Source organism: Manis pentadactyla, chromosome 8, assembly GCF_030020395.1.
Source record: "Manis pentadactyla isolate mManPen7 chromosome 8, mManPen7.hap1, whole genome shotgun sequence".
Lineage (NCBI taxonomy): Eukaryota > Metazoa > Chordata > Mammalia > Pholidota > Manidae > Manis > Manis pentadactyla.
Window position 1 is genome coordinate 3569478 of NC_080026.1, and position 24905 is coordinate 3594382.

General features: G+C 41.9%; 1 protein-coding gene across 5 annotated transcripts in view; it reads right to left on the reverse strand.

Moving 5' to 3' along the window:
• Positions 1–14159: 14159 nt before the first annotated feature.
• Positions 14160–24905, reverse strand: part of IWS1 (interacts with SUPT6H, CTD assembly factor 1) — a 43948-nt gene continuing 33202 nt past the window's right edge. For 2 of the 5 annotated variants that reach the window (XM_036884123.2, XM_057505442.1), the window contains exons 9-15: positions 23864–23993; positions 22879–22996; positions 21134–21245; positions 20533–20589; positions 19490–19601; positions 18895–19039; positions 14407–14536 (exon numbers count right to left, since the gene is read on the reverse strand). In XM_036884123.2, coding sequence (XP_036740018.2) covers positions 18911–19039; positions 19490–19601; positions 20533–20589; positions 21134–21245; positions 22879–22996; positions 23864–23993 — 658 coding nt within the window. In that variant the 3' untranslated portion in view covers positions 14407–14536; positions 18895–18910. Of the gene's footprint in view, positions 14537–18894; positions 19040–19489; positions 19602–20532; positions 20590–21133; positions 21246–22878; positions 22997–23863; positions 23994–24905 lie in introns of all 5 variants that reach the window. The other 3 variants (XM_036884121.2, XM_036884122.2, XM_036884127.2) reach the window with 2 other exon arrangements.

Consider the following 24905-nt stretch of genomic DNA (forward strand, 5'->3'; position numbering starts at 1 on the left):
ATGAAAATGGATTCCTGCCTAACTCCATACACAAAAGTAAACTTTAAATGGATCAAAGACCTGAATGTAAGACACGGAACCATAAAACTCTTAGAAGAAAATTTAGGCAAAAATCTCTTAAACATAAGTATGAGTAATTTTTTCCTGCACATATCTCCTCAGGCAAGGGAAAAAAAATAAAAAATAAACAAGTGGGACTACATCAAACTAAACAGCTTCTGTACAGCAAAGGACACCATCAGCAGAACAAAGAGGCAATTTACAGTATGGGAGAATATATTCATAAATGATTTACTGATAAGGAGTTAATATCCAAAATATATAAAGAGCTCATGTGCCTCAACACCAAAAAAGCAAATAACCCAATTAAAAAATGGGCAGAGGATCTGAACAGACATTTCTCCACAAAAGAAGATGGCCAATATGCATATGAAAAGATGCTAATAGTTAATCATTAGGGAAATGCAAATCAAAACCACAATGAGATATCACCTCACACCAGTCAGAAAGGTCACTATCTGAAAGACAAAAAAATAACAACTATTGGTGAAGATGTGGAGAAATGGGAACCCTCCTACACTGTTGGTGGGAATGTAAATCGGTAAAACTACTGTGGAAAGCAGTATGGAGAGGTTCCTTACAAAACTAAAATAGAAATACCATTCAACCCAATAATTCCACTCCTAGGAATTTACCCCAAAAAAGCAAAATCCCCGATTCAAAAGGACATATGGACCCCTATGTTTACTGCCACATTATTTACAATAGCCAAAATATGGAAGCAACCTAAGTGTCCATCAATAGATGACTGGATAAAGAAGATGTGGTACATATACACAATGGAATATTATGCAGCCTTAAGAAAAAAACAAATACTACCATTCGCAACAACATGGATGGAGCTACAGGGTATTATGCTCAGTGAACTAAGTCAGACAAAGACAAATACCGTATAATTTCACTTATTTGTGGGATATAAAAACAAATCAAGGGGGGATCTTGCTCCCCAACTTCAAGCTCTACTACAAAGCCAACAGTAATCAAGACAATTTGGTACTGGCACAAGAACAGACCCACAGACCAGTGGAACAGAATAGAGAGTCCAGATATTAACCCAAACATATACGGTCAATTAATATATGATAAAGGAGCCATGGACATACAATGGGGAAATGACAGCCTCTTCAACAGTTGGTGCTGGCAAAACTGGACAGCTACATGTAAGAGAATGAAACTGGATCACTGTCTAACCCCATACACAAAAGTAAACTTGAAATGGATCAAAGACCTGAATGTAAGCCATGAAACCATAAAACTTTTAGAAAAAAACATAGGCAACAATCTCTTGGACATAAACATGAGCAACTTCTTCATGAACATATCTCCCCGGGCAAGGGAAACAAAAGCAAAAATGAACAAGTGGGACTATATCAAGGTGAAAACCTGTACAGCAAAGGACACCATCAATAGAACAAAAAGGTATCCTAGAGTATGGGAGAATATATTCATAAATGACAGATCCAATAAAGGGTTGACATCCAAAATATATAAAGAGCTCATGCACCTCAACAAACAAAAAGCAAATAATCCAATTAAAAAATGGGCAGATGAGCTAAACAGACAGTTCTCCAAAGAAGAAATTCAGATGGCCAACAGACACATGAAAAGATGCTCCACATTGCTAGTCATCAGAGAAATGCAAATTAAAACCACAATGAGATATCATCTCACACCAGTAAGGATGACCAGCATTGAAAAGACTAAGAACAACAAATGTTGGTGAGGTTGTGGAGAAAGGGGAACCGTCCTACACTGCTGCTGGGAATGTAAATTAGTTCAACCATTGTGGAAAGCAGTATGGAGGTTCCTCAAAAAGCTCAAAATAGAAATACCATTTGACCCAGGAATCCCACTTCTAGGAATTTACCCTAAGAATGTAGCAGCCCAGTTTGAAAAAGACAGATGCACCCCTATGTTTATCGCAGCACTATTTACAATAGCCAAGAAATGGAAGCAACCTAAGTGTCCATCAGCAGATGAATGGATAAAGAAGATGTGGTACATATACACAATGGAATATTATTCAGCCATAAGAAGAAAACAAATCCTACCATTTGCAACAACATGGATAGAGCTAGAGGGTTTCATGCTCAGTGAAATAAGCCAGGCGGAGAGAGACAAGTACCAAATGATTTCACTCATATGTAGAGCATAAGAACAAAGAAAAAATGAAGGAATGAAACAGCAGCAGAATCACAGAACCCAAGAATGGACTAACAGTTACCAAAGGGAAAGGGACTGGGGAGGAGGGGTGGGAAGGGAGGGATAAGGGTGTGGGGGGAGAAGAAATAGGCCATTAAGATTAGCATGTATAATGTGGGGGGATGCACTATACATTTATATACAATCCAAATGCTTTGGGGCTGTGATTGTAATGGGGTTTGTGGGGGGTACTTGGTGAAGTGGGGAGTCTAGTAAACATAATGTTCCTCATGTAATTGTCGATTAATAATACCAAAATAAAAACAAAAAACAGTCAACACCCGTCTTAAACAACTTTTCTCTCTAAAACAAAAGCACAAATAGAACAGAACCGCCCGGCTCACTTTATCCTTAGTGCCATAGTCATTTCCCAGTTGGCAGCCTAAGGCTTGTTGCCTGACCTTCCTGAACCTTCATTTTCTTGCCTGAGAACTTGGGTTCACACCCACTCCATCTAGTGGTTGTGAGGATCAAACAGAATACAGCCTGCGGTGCCTGGTACTGGGGGTAAGGCCCTGGGTGAGGCCCTCTCGTCTCTCCTCACTCCCCATGCACCGTCCAGGGCTGGTGGTCACAGTAACTACTAACTCCAAAGAGAAGGGAGAGGCCAGTGCAGGCAGAGCCACCTGTGAAGGTGGACGGTCAGCTCTCCAGTGGGCGCCAGCAATGTGCAGAGTGCCCTGCACTGGGGCTGCTGGGGCAGGAGGTTGGGGGACCCTCCTGAGTTGACTTTGGAGCCTAGCACACTGCCACTGACCCCCGAACAGGACGACTTAGGGAGCCCTCGGAGCGTCTTCCTTTTCATGAAATGAAGGCTGTGAGAAGGCTGCCATCACGGGACCAGCAACGCTGAGGTTCCCTACGGCACCACTCGCCCCGGGCCTGTGGCTCACCCGGAGGCCCTCCTGGCCGGTCCGCTGGCTCTTCCAACCTGGGGTGGAGGAGTGGGGGCATTAAGGACAGATGGGAAGCTGCTCCCTGAGTTGAGTCCAAGAGGACCAGGGCAAGCTGTGGGGAGCTGGCAGGCAGCAGGAGGAGCTGCTGCGCGAAGGCCCAGGAGCAGGCGGGCCAGGTCCTGGGGAGGCTGGGAGGCTGGGCAAGCAGACGGCCCGGGGAAGAGCCAGCGGACCGGCCAGGAGGGCCTCCGGGTGAGCCACAGGCCCGGGGCGAGTGGTGCCGTAGGGAACCTCAGCGTTGCTGGTCCCGTGATGGCAGCCTTCTCACAGCCTTCATTTCATGAAAAGGAAGACGCTCCGAGGGCTCCCTAAGTCGTCCTGTTCGGGGGTCAGTGGCAGTGTGCTAGGCTCCAAAGTCCCTCTTCTCTCCCCTGTGACTCAGGGCAGAGTCATGTATGGTTGGACAGTGGCAAGACCTGGGCTCTGTCAATATTTGGGATGCGTCGATCATTAGCCAGCGGCAGCCTTGTCCCTTGGCAGGCTCCCCTCGGGCAGGGGCTGAAGAGCCTGGCCCTGGCTGCAGCCCTCTGGGACTGGCTCCGAGCCCCACCTGCCTACTGGGCTCTGGGGCTCAGCCGGGACTGTATGTGAAGGGCCGGCAGGTGGCAGCACCTGCCCTTCTGCTCAGACTCCGCCCCCCCATAGGTGCTTCCTCACCTGGGCTCACCCCAAGGGCTGCGGGCCTGTCTCAGGGGCTGAACAAGCAAGAGCTCAGGGCACCAAAAGGGTTGAAAAATGAGTTTTAAAAGAATCTGCCAAGAAAAAAAAGGCACTGAAAGTAGTCATCATGAGAAAGTCAGGATTTTGATGGACTTTATTGTATTTATTTTGTGGTTAAGCATTATTTTTATTTTAAATTATATATGTGGGGAAGGGAAGCTTCCTAGTGCCCAGAAACTCTTAAATCAGGTTCCACTTACCTGGACCTGTGCTAAGAGCCAGGGGATATTCTAGGCCCTTTATATATTCATTGTTCAATTTAATACTAATGATCTTAGGAGATACACATTGCTGCCCTCTTCTGTTACCCAGATGAGAAAACCGAGGCTCAGAGAGATTGAACTGCACTCCAAGTGCACACAGTGAGTATGGAGAGAATGAGCATCTGCTCCCAATCCTGTCTGACTGCAGGTGAGGACCCATTAGCTAACGCTGTCCCTGAGAGATCTCCAGAGTACAACGATCCGCAGGGGTGAGCGGGGCAGGTAGGCGTGTCCCCCAGGTTCTGGCAGAGGCTGGAGCTGAATGGGGCCGATCATGGGAATGGGCTGGCAGGGTCCTCATAGCTAACACGTCCCTGGTGCATGGTCTCTACAGATGGAGTTATGATTTCATTACTAAGTGAGGTGTAGAAGGGAAGGACTACAGCTTTCCTGAGATAAGGTAAGTGTGCTGGAACTGGGTGCTAGTAACTGGGTAGCAACAAGCCTGACTTGGCACCAGAGATCTACAGTATTTGGGGGCCAGTCACTTCACCCCACTGGGCCACAGCGCTTAGTGTCCCTTATTTGGAAGGCAGAACCCAGATCACAGAGCAAGTTGGTGGTAGAGCTCAGCCTAAATCCAGGCCCCCTGGTTTCTAGTCCAGGCTCACTCCCCTGAACACACCCACCACCTGTACAAAGAGCACATGGATGGCTGTGGATGCTGAAGTCCCACAGAATCTTCATCAGGCAGGAGAACATGGCACATGTTTAAAAGCAAAGTGAAAGTTACATATATTCATGTTTCAACAACCAAAACGGTATGGAGGACTTAATAGGTGTGTGCAATATACTGAGTCATAAGAAATACGTATTTGGTCATTCATATGACTACATATATATATCACAGGTATATTTGGTCTTCATCCACAGTTCCTGAAAACACTGCCATCTTAAAGGTGAAACAGGTGTTTTGTCATGTTAATGAAAGACTTTCGGACCCCCCACCCAAGGGTGGGGACTGGAGGTTGAATCAGCCAATGGCCAATAATTTGGTCAATTATGACTATGCAATGAAGTCCTCACAAAACCCCTAAGAGCTCTCTGCCTTTCTGCTCCGCCTTTCTATCAGTTTTTGCTTCACTTATTTTGACTCTGTTGTTAGGTGCATACATGTTAAGTATTTTAACTACTGTTGTATTTTTTCAAATTGACCCTTTTGTCACTATGTAATGCTTTTCTTTGTCTCTGATAAATTTCCTTGTCTGAAGTCTGCTTTGTCTGAAATTAATATACTACTCCAACTTTCTTTTGAGTAGTGTTAGCATGGTGTATCTTTCTCTGTCCTTTACTTTTAATCTATGTGTGCCTTCATGTTTCAAGTAGACTCCATCTGTTTTCTATTTATTGCCCTTGTTCTTTGTTTTTTCCCCCTTCCAATATTTTTTGGCCTTCTCTGGTTTTAATTGAGCATTGTATGTAATTCCCTTTTCTGCCTCTCTTAGCATATCTATTATACTTATAAAAAATTTCAAATTGTGTTTCCCTTGAGTTTGCACTATACATTTACATACAATCCAAATGCTTTTTCAAGTAACACTATACCATTTTATGGATAGTGCAAATATCTTATGACACTATTCCAAATTCCCCTCCGTCATCTTTTATACCATTGCAGTCATTGGTATAATCACTATTATTACGTGGAACAAACTGTTACCTGTTAGAGCAATTAAAAATAAAAATACTCTGGATGGTCTCATGTTGTGAAGGACTTCCTCATGTCCCTGCTGGTATCGCCCAAATAAAGCTCGTTGGGTTTTTTTTTGTTTTTTTTTTTTAACACCCTCCTCCTGGTTTTCTTTTCATTATCGATATACACTCTTCTGAAGGTTTCACAAGAAAAACAATGTGGTCATCACATTCAGCCTTATTATTGTGTCCCCACCCATACCTCATTGCAGTCACTGTCCATCAGTGTAGTAAGATGCCACGGATTCACTATTTGTCTTCTCTGAGCTACACTGTCTTCCCCGTGACCCCCCCACACCATGTGAGCCAATCATGATACCCCACAATCCCCTCCTCCCTCCCTCCCCACCCGCCCTCCCACACCCCTCCCCTTTGGTAACCACTAGTCCCTTCTTGGAGTCTGTGAGTCTGCTGCTGTTTTGATCCTTCAGTTTGGCTTCGTTGTTATACTCCACAAATAAGGGAAATCATTTGGTATTCGTCTTCATCCGCCTGACTAGTTTTCCTGAGCTTAATACCCTCTGGCACCATGTCGTTGCAAATGGTAGGATTTGTTTCTTTTATATGGCTGAATAGCATTCCATTGTGTATATGTACCACCTCTTCTTTATCCATTCATCTACTAATGGACACTTAGGTTGCTTCCAAACTTTGGCTATTGCAAATAGTGCTGCGATAAACATAGGGGTGTGTATGTCTTTTTGAATCTGAGAAGTTGTTTTCTTTGGGTAAATTCCTACGAGTGGAATTCCTGGGGCAAGTGGTATTTCTATTTTTAGTTTTTGAGGAACCTCCATATTGCTTTCCACAATGGTTGAACTAGCTTACATTCCCACCAGCAGTGTAGGAGGGTTCCCCTTTCTCTGCATCCTCGCCAGCATTTGTTGTTCTTAGTCTTTTTGATGCTGACCATCCTTATTGGTGTGAGGTGATATCTCATTGTGGTTTTAATTTGCACTTCCCTGATGATTAGTGATGTGGATCATCTTTTCATGTGTCTGTTGGCCATTGGAATTTCTTCTTTTTAGAATTGTCTCTTCATACCCTCTGCCTATTTTTTAATTGGGTTACTTGCTTTTTGGGTGTTGAGGCATCTAAGTTCTTTATACATCCTGGATGTTAACACCTTCTTGGATATGTCATTTACAAATATATTCTCCCATACTGTAGGATGCCTTTTTGTTCTGCTGATGGTGTCCTTTGCTGTACAGAAACTTTTTAGTTTGATGTAGTCCTATGAGTTCATTTTTGCTTTTGTTTCCCTTGCTTGAGGTGATGCATTCAGGAAGAAGTTGCTCATGCTTATATTCAGGAGATTTTTGCCTATATTGTCTTCTAAGAGTTTTATGGTTTCATGACTTACATTCAGGTCTTTGATCCATTTCAAGTTTACTTTTGTGTATGGGGTTAAACAATAATCCAGTTTCATTCTCTTGCATGTAGCTGTCCAGTTTTGCCAACACCAGTTGTTGAAGAGGCTGTCATTTCCCCATTGTATGTCCATGGCTCCTTTATCGTATATTAATTGACCATATATGCTTTGGTTAATATCTGGACTCTCTATTCTGTTCCACTGGTTTATGGGTCTGTTCTTGTGCCAGTACAAAGTTGTCGTGATTACTGTGGCTTTGTAGTAGAGCTTGAAGTTGGGAAGAGAGATCCCCCCTGCTTTATTCTTCCTTCCCAGGATTGCTTTGGCTATTTGGGGTCTTTTGTGGTTCCATATGAATTTTAGAACTATTTGTTCCAGTTTGTTGAAGAATACTGTTGGTATTTTGATAGAGATTGCATTGGATCTGTAGATTGCTTTACACAGGATGGCCATTTTGACAATATTAATTCTTCCTACCCAAGAGCATGGGATGAGTTTCCATCTGTTAGTGACCTCTTTAATTTCTCTTAAGAGTGTCTTGTAGTTTTCAGGGTATAGGTCTTTCACTTCCTTGGTTAGGTTTATTCCTAGGTATTTTATTCTTTTTGATGCTATTGTGAATGGAATTATTTTCCTGATTTGTCTTTCTGCTTGTTCATTGTTAATATATAGGAATGCCACAGATTTCTGTGTATTAATTTTGTGTCCTGCAACATTGCTGAATTCAGATATTAGATCTACTACTTTTGGAGTGGATTCTTTAGGGTTTTTTATATACAGTATCATGTCATGTGCAAACAGGGACAGTTTAACTTCTTCCTTGCCAATCTGGATGCCTTTTATTTCTTTGTTTTGTCTGATTGCCATGGCTAGGACCTCCAGAACTATATTGAATAAAAGCGGGGAGAGTGAGCATCCTTGTCTTGTTCCTGATATTAAAGGAAAAGTTTTCAGCTTCTCGCTGTTAAGTATAATGTTGGCTGTGGGTTTGTCATTATATGGCCTTTATTATGTTGAGGTACTTGCCCTCTATACCCATTTTGTTGAGAGTTTTTATCATCAATGTATGTTCAATTTTGTCGAATGCTTTTTCAGCATCTATGGAGATGATCATGTGGTTTCTGTCCTTCTTTTTGTTGATGTGGTGGGTGATGTTGATGGATTTTCGAATGTTGTACCATCCTTGCATCCCTGGGATGAATCCCACTTGGTCATGATGGATGATGATCTTTTTGATGTATTTTTGAATTCAGTTTGCTAACATTTTGTTGAGTATTTTTGCATCTATGTTCATTAGGAATATTGGTCTGTAATTTTCTTTTTTTGTGGTGTCTTTGCCTGGTTTTGGTATTAAGAGTGATGCTGGCCTCGTAGAATGAGTTTGGAAGTATTCCCTCTTCTTCTCTTTGGAAAACTTTAAGGAGGATGGGTATTAGGTCTTCACTAAATGTTTGATAAAATTCAGCGGTGAAGCCATCTGGTCCAGGAGTTTTGTTCTTAGGTAGGTTTTTGATTACCAGTTCAATTTCATTGCTGGTAATTGGTCTGCTCAGATTTTGTTTCTTTCTGGGTCAGCCTTGGAAGGTTGTATTTTTCTAGAAAGTTGTCCATTTCTTCTAGGTTATCCAGTTTGTTAGCATGTAATTTTTCATAGTATTCTCTCATAGTTCTTTGTATTTCTGTGGTGTCCATAGTGATTTTTCCTTTCTCATTTCTGATTCTGTTTATGCGAGTAGACTCTCTTTTTTTTATTGATAAGTCTGGCTAGGGGTTTATCCATTTTGTTTATTTTCTTGAAGAACCAGCTCTTGCATTCATTGATTCTTTCTATTGTTTTATTCTTCTTGATTTTATTTATTTCTGCTCTAACCTTTATTATGTCCCTCCTTCTACTGACTTTCGGCCTCATTTGTTGTTCTTTTTCTAGTTTTGTTAGTTGTGAGTTTAGACTGCTTATATGGGATTGTTCTTCTTTCCTGAGGTAGGTCTGTATTGCAATATACTTTCCTCTTAGCACGGCCTTCGCTTCATCCCACAGATTTTGTGGTGTTGAATTATTGTTGTCATTTGTCTCCATATATTGCTTGATCTCTGTTTTTATTTGGTCATTGATCCATTGGTTATTTAGGAGCATGCTGTGAAGCCTCCATGTGTTTCTGGGATTTTTCATTTTCTTTGTGTAATTTATTTCTAGTTTCATACCTTTGTGGTCTGAGAAACTGGTTGGTACAATTTCAATCTTTTTGAATTTACTGAGGCTCTTTTTGTGGCCGAGTATATGATCTATTCTTGAAAATGTTCCATGTGCACTTGAGAAGGACGTGTATTCTGCTTTTGGGTGTAGAGTTCTGTAGATGTCTGTTAGGTCCATCTGTTCTAATGTGTTTTTTAGTACCTCTGTGTCCTTACTTATTTTCTGTCTGGTTGATCTGTCCTTCAGAGTGAGTGGAGTGTTGAAGTCTCCTAGAATGAATACATTGCATTCTATTTCCCCTTTTAATTCTGTTGGTATTTGTTTCACATATGTAGGTGCTCCTGTGTTGGGCGCATAGATATTTTTAATGGTTATGTCTTCTAGTTGGATTGACCCTTTTATCATTATGTAATGTCCTTGTCTCTTGTGACTTTTTTTGTTTTGAAGTATATTTTGTGTGATACAAGTACTGCAACTCCTGTTTTTTTTTTCCGTATTAGTTACATGAAGTATCTTTTTCCATCCCTTCACTTTTAGTCAGTGTATGTCTTTGGGTTTAAAGTGAGTCTCTTGTAGGCAGCATATAGATGGGCCCTGTGTTTTTATTCATTCATTGACTCAATGTCTTTTGATTGGTGCATTCAGTCCATTTACGTTTAGGGTGATTATTGATAAGTATGTCCTTACTGCCATTGCAGGCTTTAGATTTGTGGTTACCAAATGTTCAAGGTTAATTTCCTTACTATCTAAAGTCTAACTTAACTCATTTAATATGCTATTACAAACACAATCTAAAGGATCTTTCTTTTTCTCCTTTATCTTCCTCCTCCATTCTTTATATATTAGGTGTGATATTCTGTACTCTTTGTCTATCCCTTGATTGACTTTGGGGATAGTTAATTTTGTATTTGCTTAGTAATTAACTGATCTTTTTTTTTCTGAGTTAAATCTGAATTTATTTATTCATTCATTCATTCATTATTAAGGTATGATTGATAAACACTCTTATGAAGGTTTCACATGAAAAAACAATGTGGTTACTACATTCACCCATATTATCAAGTCCCCACGCATACCCCAATGCAGTCACTGTCCATCAGTGTAGTAAGATCCAACAGATCCACTATGTGCCTTCTCTGTGCTACACTATTATTCCCATGATCCCCCACACACCATGTGTACTAAACATAATACCCCACAATCCCCCTCTCCCTCCCTCCCCACCTGCCCTCCCACACCCCTCCCCTTTGGTAACCACTAGTCCCTTCTTGGAGTCTCTGAGTCTGCTGCCATTTTTTTCCTTCAGTTTTGCTTCATTGTTATACTCCACAAATGAGGGAAATTATTTGGCATTTGTCTTTCTCCGCCTGGCTTATTTCACTGAGCATCATGTCCTCTAGCTCCATCCATGTGGTTGCAAATGGTAGGATTTGTTTCTTTCTTATGGCTGAATAATATTCCATTGTGTATATGTACCACCTCTTCTTTATCCATTCATCTACTGATGGACACTTAGGTTGCTTCCATATCTTGGCTGTTCTACTTTCTTTACTGTGGTTTTTACCTCTGGTGACAGCTATTAATCCTTAGGAACACTTCCATCTATAGCAGTCCCTCCCACTGCAGAGATGGTTTGTGGGAGGTAAATTCTCTCAGCTTTTGCTTATCTGGAAATTGTTTAATCCCTCCCTCAAATTTAAATGATAATCTCACCGGATACAGTAGTCTTGGTTCCAGGCCCTTCTGCTTCATGGCATTAAATACATCATGCCACTCCCTTCTGGCCTGTAAGGTTTCTGCTGAGAAGTCTGATGATAGCCTGATGGGCTTTCCTTTGTATGTGATCTTATTTCTGTCTCTGGCTGCTTTTAGTAGTCTGTCCTTATCCTTGATCTTGCCATTTTAATTACTATGTGTCTTGGTGTTATCTTTCTTGGGTCCCTTGTGTTGGGAGATCTGTGCATCTCCATGGCCTGAGAGACTATCTCCTTCCCCAGATTGGGGAATTTTTCAGCAACTACCTCCTCAAAGACACTTTCTATCCCTTTCTCTCTCTTTTCCTTCTGGTATCCCTATAATGCGAATATTGTTCTGCTTGGATTGGTCATACAGTTCTCTCATTCTTAGAGATCCTTTTTTCTCTCTGTGCCTCAGCTTCTTTGTATTCCTCTTCTCTAGTTTCTTTTTCATTTATTGTCTCCTCCACCATATCCAATCTGCTTTTAATATCCTCCATTGTGCTCTTCAACGATTGGATCTCCAACCAGAATTCATTCTTGAGTTCTTGGATGTCTTTCCGTACCTCCATGAGCATGTTAGTGATTTTTATTTTGAACTCCCTTTCAGGAAGATTCATAAAGTGGATGTCATTTAAATCTTTCTCAGTTGTAGTATTGTACTTTGAACCAGGTTCCTTTGGTGTTTCATATTTCTATATGGTGCCCTCTAGTGCCCAGAAGCTCTACTCTGTGGATCTGCTCAGCCCCTGGAGCAAAGTCAGGGGTCGCAGAGGAGTGGTCTTGGTGCCTGGGGGGAGGAAAGAGCTGTTTCCTGCTTCCCGGCTGCTATGCCTGTCTCCACTGCCTGAGCCAGTGGGCCGAGCACACAGGTATAAGCCTCTATGCTTTGCGTTTGTAGTTGCTGTACACAGATCTTCCCTCTGGCTGGTCTAACGCCAGGGTAAAGTTTGCCGGTTTGCGAGCCAGGTGGGGCTAGTCGGGAGAAAGGCGTAGCAGGGTGCCTATCACAGAGGGGGTCCTTGGAGCTGTGTAGCCAGCCAGGGGGTTGGAGCACCTGAGACCGTGAAAATTCCCAACCTGCTGGGCAGAGTGCACCTGGACAATTTTGTCTACCTGTCCTTTCTCCTGAGCAGTCAGCTCTGTGCAATCCTTGCCCCTTTAGCAGCCCTCTTGCTAAGGGCTTCCTTGTTAGGAAGTCTCTCAGACTGCCCACCTTTCTTTTGTCCCAGAGCAGCTGGATATGGATCCCTGCTTTCCACAAGTGACTGGAATCTCAGTCTCTCCAGGAATTCTGTCTTAGCTTTCCAACCTTCTAATCATGAGAGTACCATGCAAGCACCATGAAATGTAGGTCTGTGCTCCCAGAGCAGATCTCCGGAGTTAGGTGTTCAGCAGTCCCAGGCCTCCACTCCCTCCTGCTCCATTTCTCTCCACTCACTGGGTGGGGGAACGGCTTGGGTCCCACCAGGCCACAGCTTTGGTACATTACCCTGTTCCATGAGGTCTGCTCTTTTCTCCATGTGTACGCAGTCTGGTGCAGTCCTCTTTCCCGTTGCTCTTTCAGGATTAGTTGTATTAATTATATTTTCATATTATATGCACTTTTAGGAGGAAGCCTGTCTCACCTCTCATGCCGCCATCTTTAATCCTCTCCTTGTACTTGTAATGTTGTTGAAACTAAGTGTAAGAAGATCCTGAGATTTTTTAATGAGTAAAGTGCATGAATTTCCGACTATTTTGGCTGTTCAGAGGTTTTTGTGGCCATTAAGTCTCTCATGTGGTTTTTAAAATCAGGTTTGCCACATACTCTATCCCAATTTGTATCAGAGTAGGAATTCTACCGTTAAATTACTGATTCTTGGATTCAGTCATCTTGACTAATCACAAATATTAGGTCTGCAGTGACTATTAAAGTTTCACAAACACAGAATAAGCTATAATTAGCTCTATTCCAATGGCCTGACTGCCATCAGCAATTGGTATAGTGATTTTCAATCATATTTGTATTTCTCAATCTTTCTTTCTAATTATAGCATCTCCCAAGGAGAAAAATTACATTTAATTAAAATTAAGTAATTAAAGCTTCCTACCAGGAGAAATAGTGAGAAGTAAGTTTTTGCCAATATTTTAACCCCAACTGCAATTCTCTTCTGACCTTAACTAGCCACCTGGAGTCAGCATCAGACCCCACAGGCTTAGGAGCTCAGGCCTCCCCCAGACTGCTCCCATTCTGGATGCCAGATCCAAGTGAAGTCCACCCCCGCCGCCCACTTTCAGCTGGTTCCAAATTTTGGGGTTCCCATGATCCTGTCAGATTCCATAATTTGCTAAAATGACTCAAAGAACTCAGTAAAGTACTATATTCATGATTATTTTTATTATAAAGGATTCAAATAGAGAGGACAGCCAAATAGACACACACGGTGAGGGGTCTGGGAGGAAATGCAGAACCTCTGCACCTCTTTGTGGAATCAAGGGACATCACCATCTCAGCACATCAGTGTGTTAACCAAACAGGAAGCTCCACTAAGCTTCAGTGCTGGTTTTTAATTGAGATCTCACTACTTAGGCACGTGATTACATCCTTGGGTGCCTGACTGAACTCAATCTCCAGCACCCTCTTCCCCCCAACCCCAGATCAGTCCCGCCCTCAGTCCTGACCCTCTGATCATGCAGTGGGGCTCTCTGGCGGCCACTCCCCATCGTGAAGCAGTCTAGGCCTAGGGGAGTCACCTCATTAGCATCACAAAGCCATTCATATCACTCAGGAGACAACAAGGGTTTTAGAAGCTCCATGTCAGGAACCTGGGTCAGAGACCAAATTTTTCATTATACACAGCTGAGCAGTTGAACTTTGAAGGGTCACAAACCGCTGCATCATCAAATGTGTTTTTCATTTATCATGAACCAATTTTCACCCCCACTGAGAATGCATCCTCTAAGACAATGAAGAGACAGCCCTCAAAACCAGAATGGCATTTATTGTGTAAAGTTTATAGAAGTATGAGCAGTATTCTTCTGTACAAAGTACACAACAAATGGTTTTAAATACAACTGAGAGGAACCCAAGACATGACAACATTGATACGAGTGGAACCATTTACAGATACGTTAAAAAAATTATTTTTTAAAATATCATATTCTTTCTCCAAAGAGTCCATTTGCGCATTTCTGAGAGAAGAGATGGGGACACATCCCAGGTAAGGTCACAATGGCATTTTATTGCCCTCGATGCTGATTTTCACTGCGTGTGCAGATCTGCTTTTTTTCCTGATATCTGTGAACTTTCTCATCTGTTTATCCAGCCGACTGATACCCTTCTTGGAGGTCCCCTGAAACTAAGGGTGGGGTAAAAATTAAAGAGCAAATTATTGAAATCCACGTCTAGTTTTGTCTTTGATCTTCTTTTATCTGAAGTTAGCATTTAGAAGAGTTCCTAGCTCTGGCATAACCAGACTATGCTTTGGCGACCTCAGGAAAAGCAGAGCAAGTGTACCCAGCAGTATTAGAGAAACATATGAAACTCAATGAAGGACAATTTTGGTGTCGTGTGAGCCTTATTTTTTAATTTTGCCTCAGTCCACAGAAATCTCCTAGATGAGAGAAAGGGAAAAAGTTGAAAGCATGATCCCCAATTCCATCAGATTACATTTTGACTGCTTTTCCAAAAAAGACCACGCGAGGAGTTGACCACTTGACAGGTGCACCTCTGCACAGTGCTGGCACACAGAATAATGATCTTCCAGGGCAGGGCCGGCCATCTGAGGAAAGATCCTTAAGCATAACGAGCAAGGTTATAGGATTAGTAAAGCGAACCCATGAGGTGCTGGGGCTCTCGCTTCAGACTTGGGGTGAACGCCTGCTTTCCCTCAGCAGGGTCCGTGACCACAGGCAAGTCATGCGCCTGGTCGGCACTTCTCTCAGGACTGCTGGGAGAAGTAGTGAGGTAACTGTCAGACAGGAGCAGGGGCCAGCACACAGTCCGTGCTCAAAATAAGCATCAGTTTCTACTATTATTGCTACAACGTTGTCATCAATTAGATTTGTGTTAAATTAGTACACATGACACACAAAGAAAAGTTGGTCTCTTCATCCAGTGGCCTATTACTTCTTGCATCTTTTCCTGCTTGCTCTCTGTATTTAAAGGTTTGGTTGTTGGGTCCTTTCTTTTATATTCTGAAAAGACTGAATATATGTTGAAAAGATGTGCTCCAAGAAATTGACACCTGTTAGAAATGCTGAGAAGGTCTGCTGCCATGTCAAAGGTCAGGACAGACCCTTCCTGCTGCCTATGGTGCTACCAGCTCTGATCCTTCATAATGTTGAGAGCTTAGAAAGATGGCTTTTTCTAACTCTTCTCTCCAGCTGTTCACTACCGAGTCACCTGGGAAGCTCACGTCAAGGACCGCTAAACTATGGCCGGCTCAGGAGATACTCCAGGGCTGGCAGCAGTGTGGTGCAGTTCTTTTGTGTCGGGGAGCCTCCTAAGTCTTATCGCACTCTGGACTCAGCTTCCTCCTCAGATCTGAGCAAGGAACCAAGTCAGTCTTCAACAAGAGCCACGTTGATCATCCAGCCTAGACTTTCTAGGAAAATCCCAATGCCACGTATTATTTTATAGCGATGTTAATACTCGGCACTGGTTCTCCAAGCACAAAATCAGATGAGAAAGAGCTATGTTACTATCACTTTACTGAATAGCCCAGATTTCCAGGACAGTCCCAAATATCTAACTTCCTTTCAGTGTGCCCTGATTTTTAGAACTTGCAGTCAGTCCTTATCGGAAGCCTTCCCTGCTCAGATCTCTGCTGTCCCAGCAGCTCTCCACACCAGCCTGGAATTCTCCTTGCCCACCCCGGGGTCTTCTCTGACAGCCTGAGCCCTCCAGCGTCAGCAAATGGGACACACCCAGGCGGTGCTCAGCTGCTCCTAGCTCTAGCTCACGAGACCTATAGCTGCCAGATGCCTAGTGACCCAAGCCTGAAAACCCAGAGAACATAGTACCTAACACACGAAGTGGAACTACCTCTCTCCTGATTCATCAGCTTTTACTTAAGGACAGTAAAAGTATACATGATGCACTGTTTCAACAGTGGAATACTCTAAGTAGCTTAAGATTAGGAGGATGGGTTTGCTTAAAAAATCATGGCACAAATGTACTACGACATATATTAAGTCATTGAAGAACGTTTACTCAAATGAATTTTTACCATGTTAAGTAAAACACAGATCCAGTAAGGTATAAAAGAATATGATCACAATTTAGCTTAAAAGTTAAAAACAAAACAAAACCCCCAAACCAGTAATATTTATATAAACATATAAAAAGGACCAAAAAGATATAAGCCACTTGTTAAGGTGAGGTGGGATTATAAGTGACATTAATTTTATTTGTGCTTTCTGTATTTAAAAGTTTATATAAAAAACATACATTGCTTTTGTCATTTAATGTTATCTTAAAAATATTCCACAGAATAAATTAACATATAAACATATAATGTATGTAGGTCACTGCATTATTTAGGAGTGAAAAATGAGAAACCAGAGAGGAATGAATAAACAAATTATATATTCACATGACAGACTATTATGCAGCCATTATAAATGGTAAGTCTACATGGTGGTTTAATGAGGGGAAGTGATCAAAATTAAATACAGTATAATTTTGACTATATTAAAGTATCAATAGAAAAAAAGCAAAACTTGTATCAAATTGCTTTTGAATGGTGACTTTTCTCTTTATCATCTCACATTTTCTACAATTATTAACCAGAAAAAATTAGATTTTAAGAATTGTTAGAAATACATTTAACACATCAAATTATTAACAGTGGTGACTTAGAGGAAAAGTAGGACTTTGGGAATAGATTTATTCTATAGCATTTTATATTTACTCATGTAATTTCAAGAAGTCAAATGACATTTAAAACAAACTTTCACTTGAAAGCCATTTACTCACTCTAATTTTCTTCTTGGAAAATGTTTTCTAGTAATGTTCACTGTCTGTGCCTGTGAAAGCCCGGAGTGAGTGTGCAAGGAATCTTCCCCAACAGGGAGGGAACAGCGTCAAGTGTTTTCAGGAAAATAACATGGAAATCTAACATGGGGTCACCAGCCCCCAAACCATGCCTGATTTTTTTTTTTTAAACAGAGCTCTATAAGCCAGACTCAAGCCTAGACAAGCATCTACACATTATGGCCTTGGGACGCTGGGGATGAAGAAAAGGAACTCTGCCTGGACGTCCCTCTCCTCACACTGGGCCCCCACTGCCCACCTTCCCATCACCCCCTGGGAGGGGGAACCGGCAACGCGAGCAGACAGGCCCTGCCCTTCAGGACACAAGGTTTCTTCTGAGGTAGTCTGGCCACTAATATTCTTTATTACATTTTCTTTGCCATATTGTAATTTTCAATTCTCAAAAATAAGTGTGCTGAGAAAGAAAAAGTATTATAAAAGAGGGATAAAAAAAAAAGAGTAGAGACAGTGAAAAAAGTAAATGTTAAAAGAAACAGGTGAGAAGGGATATCAAAGTACATGGATTTGGATGAAAGTAAGAAAAAAGGAAAGTACAGCCAGCCCTTGAACAAAATGGGTTTGAACTGCATCGTCCACGTATACAGATTTTTTTCAACAAATTAACTGGAAAATTTTGAGATTTGTGACAATTTGAAAAAACTCTCCAAACTGTATAGTCTAGAAATACTGAAAAAAAATGTTTTAAGTTACATATATCATGAATGCATAAAATATAGATAGGTATTACTCTATTTTAACATTTACTACCACAAAATCAACAGTAGACTACTAGTAGTTAAGTTTTGGGGGAGTCAAAAGTTGTGTGTGAATTTTCAGCTGCACATGGGGGGCGGGGTGGGGTGCTGTGAGTGTCCCTGACCCCTGTGCGGTTCAAGGGTGAACTGTATAGCAGTTCTTGGCACTGAACTCACGCTCCTCTGTCCTTCATTCATCTCAGTAAACATGAAAGCATGCTTTGTACTGGTAGTGGCTCAATACAGAGAGACCTGGAAAGTGAGCAGAGTCTGTGGAAATAAGCTGCCAAGCAGGGGTCAAGGAGAGGTCACAGAAGGCAGGCAGCACATCAGTACCAGGGCACCTGCAACAAAGAGGCCACTCCTGAGCAGCGCACAGGTGAGTCTGGCTTTATAAATGGCTCAATAAATGTTTGTTTCATTTCTGACCATGTACTGAATACATATTAATCAAAATGTATCTCCTAAAAAACAATGTATCTTCTAAACATTTGATGTAAGGCAGTGGGTCCTGAAATGCACGTTGCTGAGCCACTGACACTCGGGAAAGCAGCCTCCTTCCGCCCTTCCGAGAAGCTACTAACCGGCTTCCATGCCTATAATACAGACCACTAGGGTCTTGGTCCTAACAAGTCTTTTTAATAAAACTGGGTACTAGTCAGGGAGACCTAAATGCTGATTGGGGAAGTAATTATCAATTAGTCTCTAGGGTACTGATAAAGGAAGGGACGTACGTATCAATTTCTAAATAGTCAAGAGAACTCAAGTGTCACTAAGTGCCTGTTAGGGCCATTATTTCAGAAACTCAAAGTGGGCCTGGCCTTTTCTGGTTAAGAAAGCACACACACACTTGTTTCCACTCTGGCTGCGGACAATTCAACCCATGCAGAGAGCATGCTTCCCTGGGGATACCTCCCGGACACACTCTGGTAGGGCTGGGCCTACAGGGGCATCCTGTTGCCTTCAATGCTGAACTGGACAGTACGGTGCACTTGGCTGAGTCGTTTCTGTTCTGCAAATCGTCTCTTATGCTTTTCCAAGCGGCTTAGGCCCTTTTTAAGAATACCAGGCTAGAAGAATAGTTTGAATGGAGAATAAAACAGATTACTGAGAAGCAATGAAGATCACTGAGTAGTATTTACAATGATGACAGAGGCAGTGTCTACACTAAATATTTCACAACAGAATTCTACTTCAAATAGGTGAGGAGAAAGGGAGGGATAGACTGCAGAAGCGAGTTCTGTTTCTCATGGTTCTAAAAAATATATCAGAACACTCCAGGTTTCAGGATTCCACTCAAATAAAGGTATTAATAAAAAGAAAGGTCCAGCTCAGTAATGTTGCTATTAAGTCTGAGGTAAAGCTCCCGAGTAAGGAATGATCTGGCTAGCTGAGAGTCTGGGAAACAGCTCTTCAAATCCGGTAAACCTCAAGAGCTGTAAGGGTTATTAAATGCAAGGACAAAGACAAAACAGCCACCTGTATCTGAGGTCCACCTTGCTGTCCCCGGGCTTGCTTACCCTGGATGACTCCATTTCCACATTCCACTTGGGCCTGACAACATAGTCCTTGTTTGAGGGCATGGGGACCCTCGCACGTGCACAGAATCCAGGATCTCCAGGTCTAAGAGCCCTGAGAATGGACAGAAGACACGCTGCTTACGTAGCAACCCCATGGGGCATCCCATCCAGCTGCTTCCAACCTCCAGTGCCCTCCCCATGCCAGCCAGGCTGCCCGCTGCTGGCTTGGCTGGCCTCCTCAGCTCTCAGCTCTCTGGGCCATCTCTCATTAATATGCTCAAAACAGAACTCAGCTATGTCCTCAAATCTGTTCTCCATTTTCGTAAATGGTAACACCATTATCTCGGTTACTTGGGCTACAGTTTTGGTTGGCATCTCAACTCCAGCCTATCCCCTGCCCACTAAGTCACCCCTCCTGGCAAATACGCCCTTTGTCTTCTCAACCTTCTGCTTCCCCATTTCTGCCTCAGTTCCTCTGTTCTCCATGCTACCAACATCAGCAATCCACATCAGCTCTGATGACTCCATGTCCATGCTTCAGAACTTTCTATGGAATCACAAAGAGAAGCAAAAATTCCCCATTTTGACTGAAAAGCCCTTCAAAATTTGGTCCACATGTACATTTCAACATTATCTTCTACCCTCTCTGCCTTCACAACCACACTATGCCCACCACGTCTGTCAGTCTGCTTGCCATTCCTAAAACGGGCCTTGCATGCTTACCTCGCATCTTTGTTTACGTGCTCCCCTTTGCCTAAGTGATTCCTCTAACGACTGAGCATGGACTATTGTTAAATCGATTTTGTATTCCCACAGCTTAATGGAGTCTAGTACATAGCTAGAGCAACAAAATCTTAATTTAACGAGCTATTTCTCAAACTTCTTATATTCCCCAGAGCACCCCATATGTTTTGTGGATAGTCAATAAATGTTTTAATGAAAATCATCCTGCCAATGTGAACATCACTTGCTATTTTTCTTAAAGCAGCAGGCAGAACATTCCCTATATAGTCTAAGAAGAAAAAGTAACACAGAAATCTTACTTTTCCTCTCCTGTCAGCACCTTTTCCAGGTCTCTTCGGGGTGTCTGACCACCAGTGCTGGGGAAAAAGTAATCAATGAGATGCTAGGAATGTTAGAACCTTATAACTAAGAAAAAAGGAGCAAAGTGAAATATCTTTCTTAGACCACAATTAGGTCCTTTACAGTGGATCACGAAATTAATTCCTCATCTTGTAAACTACTATTTATTTTCACAGTGATGGTTTGCATGCCAGCCTGCATTACGGTGACAGTAACTGCGTGTTAGTAAGTTAATGACCCTGCCATCCTGGAGGCAACTCTAGTTTACTGACAAAAACTGAACCAGTAGCTTTTTTTTCTCTTAAGAATGTGGAAATGAGGCTGAGAAACAGAGGTTTTCTGCAAGTGGCTGGAACAATACAAGCAACCTCTGGACACGTGGCAGAGGCCACATCCCATCAGATCAAACGAGAGAAGTCTGGGAGGTTGTGGACAAAAGTCACGAACTACACAGACATACCAAGCTGAGGAAAGACAAGACCCTACCCTGCAGGTTTCTGAACAGTCGCATTCACAGAAACTGAGTCAGCACATGGGTGATGTGCACTCCATTCCTCCTACCTGCTCATTCGTCGTCGCTGAGGCATCTGTTCCAGGTCTCGCTGCTCCCTTTCTTCTCTGGTCATTCCTTTGTAGTTTGAGGTAAGACCAAATATGGGCCGAGACCACTCATCTGTAGTAAGAAAAAGTCAGTTATTTACCTCACAAAGTAGCGTTCCTTCCACCAATCCTTGAAATAAACACACCACAGTGATGTCATACTCTAGGCTTTCAGAATATTCTCTCCTTGAAGATGCCTTTACTTCAGGATTATTTATAGGATAAACTGCATAGTATTGGTAGCATAGCTAGTTCCAGCTGTTTCAGAAAATTTCATATAAAAGGTCTTTTAAACCCATAATCACCACACAGGTTTTAAGAAACTAACATCCGACTCACACTGATAGTCCTTAACTAGCTGTGTTAATATTTCATAAAGACAGCCTAGTTTTTAAATTTTCTGAAAATAGACAGTCTTGAAATTCTTCTACTTTCCTATTCTAACCAAAACAAGCCCCCTATTACTTGTCAAATGGTCTGAATCTTTAAAAATTATACTTTAACAGTACAGGTGGAGAGTTGAAGTCTAGAGAGCTGCTAAGGTAACTGTGAGAAAACGTCCTACACGCCCACCGCTCACTCAGAACATCCAGAGATGTGCTGAGACGTTACGTGGCTTCCTCCTGCACTTCATGCACTATCAGCCCAGAAGAGGACCTTCCCGGACAGAACACAGGTGTTGTCAAACCAAGAAGGAAGCAGGGAGTCTCAGGGGGTCTGTGTATCTTTAAAAACTTAGCTGCCAACCCCACCCCTGGACAAAGTCATGGATACCACTGGGAACATCCTACTATTTCTCTTAACCCAGGGCAAAAAGATTTGCGAACCACTGCATGAAAGCATCAAAAGTTTATCATTTAATAGGCAGTAAACTGCAGATTATTAACCAGCACAAAGCTGTACAAATCCCTCTCGTTTATAAAACAAATTTTAGTTTCTCTAAAAGCTTTTGATAATCTCAAAAATCCAACAGAAAAATACTATATTCAGATAGAGTAGTAGTTACTTTTTTGATGCAGCCGTGAAACTAAAAAAATTCCTAACACAGAACACAAGAAAAGCTAAGGAGGATGAAATCAGTTTTCCATCCTAAAATGGGAATTTCATCAACGATACAGCAGCTGACAGATGCACTTGAGTTAGCCTCAGCCAGGCCCTCTAGGCTTCCCTGGCCTCACGCGGTAAGAGCACGTGGAAGCTCTGGAGAACACTATACAGGTGCTGGCGGCGGCAGCTGCGAACACCTGAGGACCTACTGTGTGCCAGGCACTGTGCTTTACATATACCCTCTCACCTACTCTTTATGATAACCCAAATTAACGCATCGCGCTCTCTTTCACCGAGGAGGAAACCAAGGCTTAGAGCTGGAGTCACTAGCCCTAGGACTCACAGTAAACTAGGTGGTGAGTTTACGATTTGAACCCAGGCATGACTGACTCTGGCGTCTGCACTCTGTATGATCTTGATCCTCAGTTAGAAAAGGTACAATTTTTACCTGCTATATTTAATACTGGACAGCATACTTATATATACTGAGGAGTGCTTTAAGTCTAAGGGAAAAAAGCTCGTACCTGAAAGAAATTATCAAAAACTTTCAATTCACTGACTCCTTTTAAATGAATATCAGTAAAAAACACGATAGACTGTACATATACACGTCTGTCTACACACATAAGTACAACAAACAGAAAGCAGAATGTACATACTGATGAGCTTCCCTGCCATGTCCTTGTTGGGTCGTGACTCCTTGGGGTGCTTGTAGAGGTACATCACTGCCCGTCCGATCCCGCTGTGCTTCAGGGTCTCCTGGCTCACACTAGGGAGCTGGGGACATAAACACACACACGCATGTCATCACTCAGCGGCTGGGAGTCCTGCCATCTATTCTAGAACACCTCCAAGCCTGGGTTCACTCACAGTATGGAACAGAAAAAACAAAAAATTCCATTTTCAGGATCTATAAACATTGACTACAAAGAGACTTTGTGTATTTTTGAGTTGAAAGTTTAGAATTTCCACTGAGTCAAAGTAAAACTTCACAATGTGAGAAAGTATAACTAAGCACACCCAGAAGTTAACAGTTTAACACAAGTCAGCACAGGCTTCAGAATCAAATAGACCTAAATTCTGAACCCGAACACAGTGAGCAGCTAGTTATATGACCTTAGACAAGTCATTTAACTTCTCTGAGCCTTATTTCCTCACCTGTAAAATAGAGACAGTACACCTACCTTGCAGGTTTGTTGGGAATAAATGAGCCAATACCTATAAAACTGAGCACACAGTAGTTCCTTGAGAATTCCTTCAGAAGTTAAGGAGCTTCTCCAAGGCACCACAGAGAGTGGCCACCTCAAGACTCAAGTGCAAGTTTATCTGACTCTGAAGTCGGTGCTCTTTCTACTTCAAGTGTCTCCTTAGAACAGGTCCACTACTGTTTCCTTCTCGGATAAGCCACAGCCACTCTAAGATTTTTTTTCTTTAATACTACAGTTAGATGAAGTTTTATACAGCCTTCCTTTTGTGCTCATTTGATCTGGCATGTTCCTAATAAAACCCCTCTTCCGAGGGTAGGGGTTTAAACAGGCTAAGGCAGAGACAATGTATAGCTACATGGTAAAATGCAGGTTATACTACTACAAACCACGTTAGATAATCAATGAGGAACAGTCAGTCCGATTATCTGCCTCTAACCTCTTGCAGAATCTTTAACAGCTCCTCTCGAATCTTCAGTGCTGGCAAACTCCGATCCGGTAGAGGTGAGAGCCATTCTTTGATGGCAGACATCACACCACTGTCAATAAATGTTTCCTTCAGGTCTTGCCTGCAATTAAAAAAAAAAAGTCAAGTCTATGAATCTTGGTCTACTGTAGCTTCTTCTGGGTTTTCTTACATATTCAGTGATGCTTTCAAACACTGCTTTTAAAGAGTTACTTGTATATGTTATTTACTGAGCACCTTTTCATAGGTTTCAAAAGCAGTATGAAATTTAGTTCCTACTTTCAGGTAGATGTGATAGGTAAAGACAATTTGTTAAAAACAGAAAACCCAAATTACTCAAGATAGACTAATGCTGATATCAATGAAACAGACATAAGGATAAAGAGCTCTAATTGTTACAACTAAAAATTTAGGTTTAATCTATCAAAATAGTGATCCTACAACTGTTTCAGGTGATAAAGAATCCAGAATTGTGCTGTTCTGTGCAGGACACCAAGAATACTATTTTCCTAGCAGAAAAAATCCCCATGAAACACTGATACTTAAATTCCATTTATATACAGACTCAATTATGTTGACAGAAAACATGACAATATTATGTAATATATGAAATCATTCATAGATAATTTTGTCTGTTGGGATAGAGGTAGCAATTTTCTAGCAGAAGGTTCTGGACTACTGGTATACTAGTGCATTTCTTCAGCCATCAAAAGCAAGCTATGGCTAGGTTCCAAGGAGAAATCAGTTACCCAGGGATATGAGTAATCAATGAATGAGCTTGGTAACAAGGCTCTATCAAGAAAAGAGGCCTTATTCCAGAAAGACTGATGGCATAATTCATGATGTAGCAGGCCGTATAAGCCTTGTACAACTATTTCAAATACTCAGCCAGGATTTTTTTGTTCTCAATCACATTGGGAAAACAGATCCAATTTTACGAGACTCGAAGCAGTCTATAAAGAACAACATCAGTGATTTCCAAGTTTTCTTTCGTTAATATCAGTTTGCTATTTGT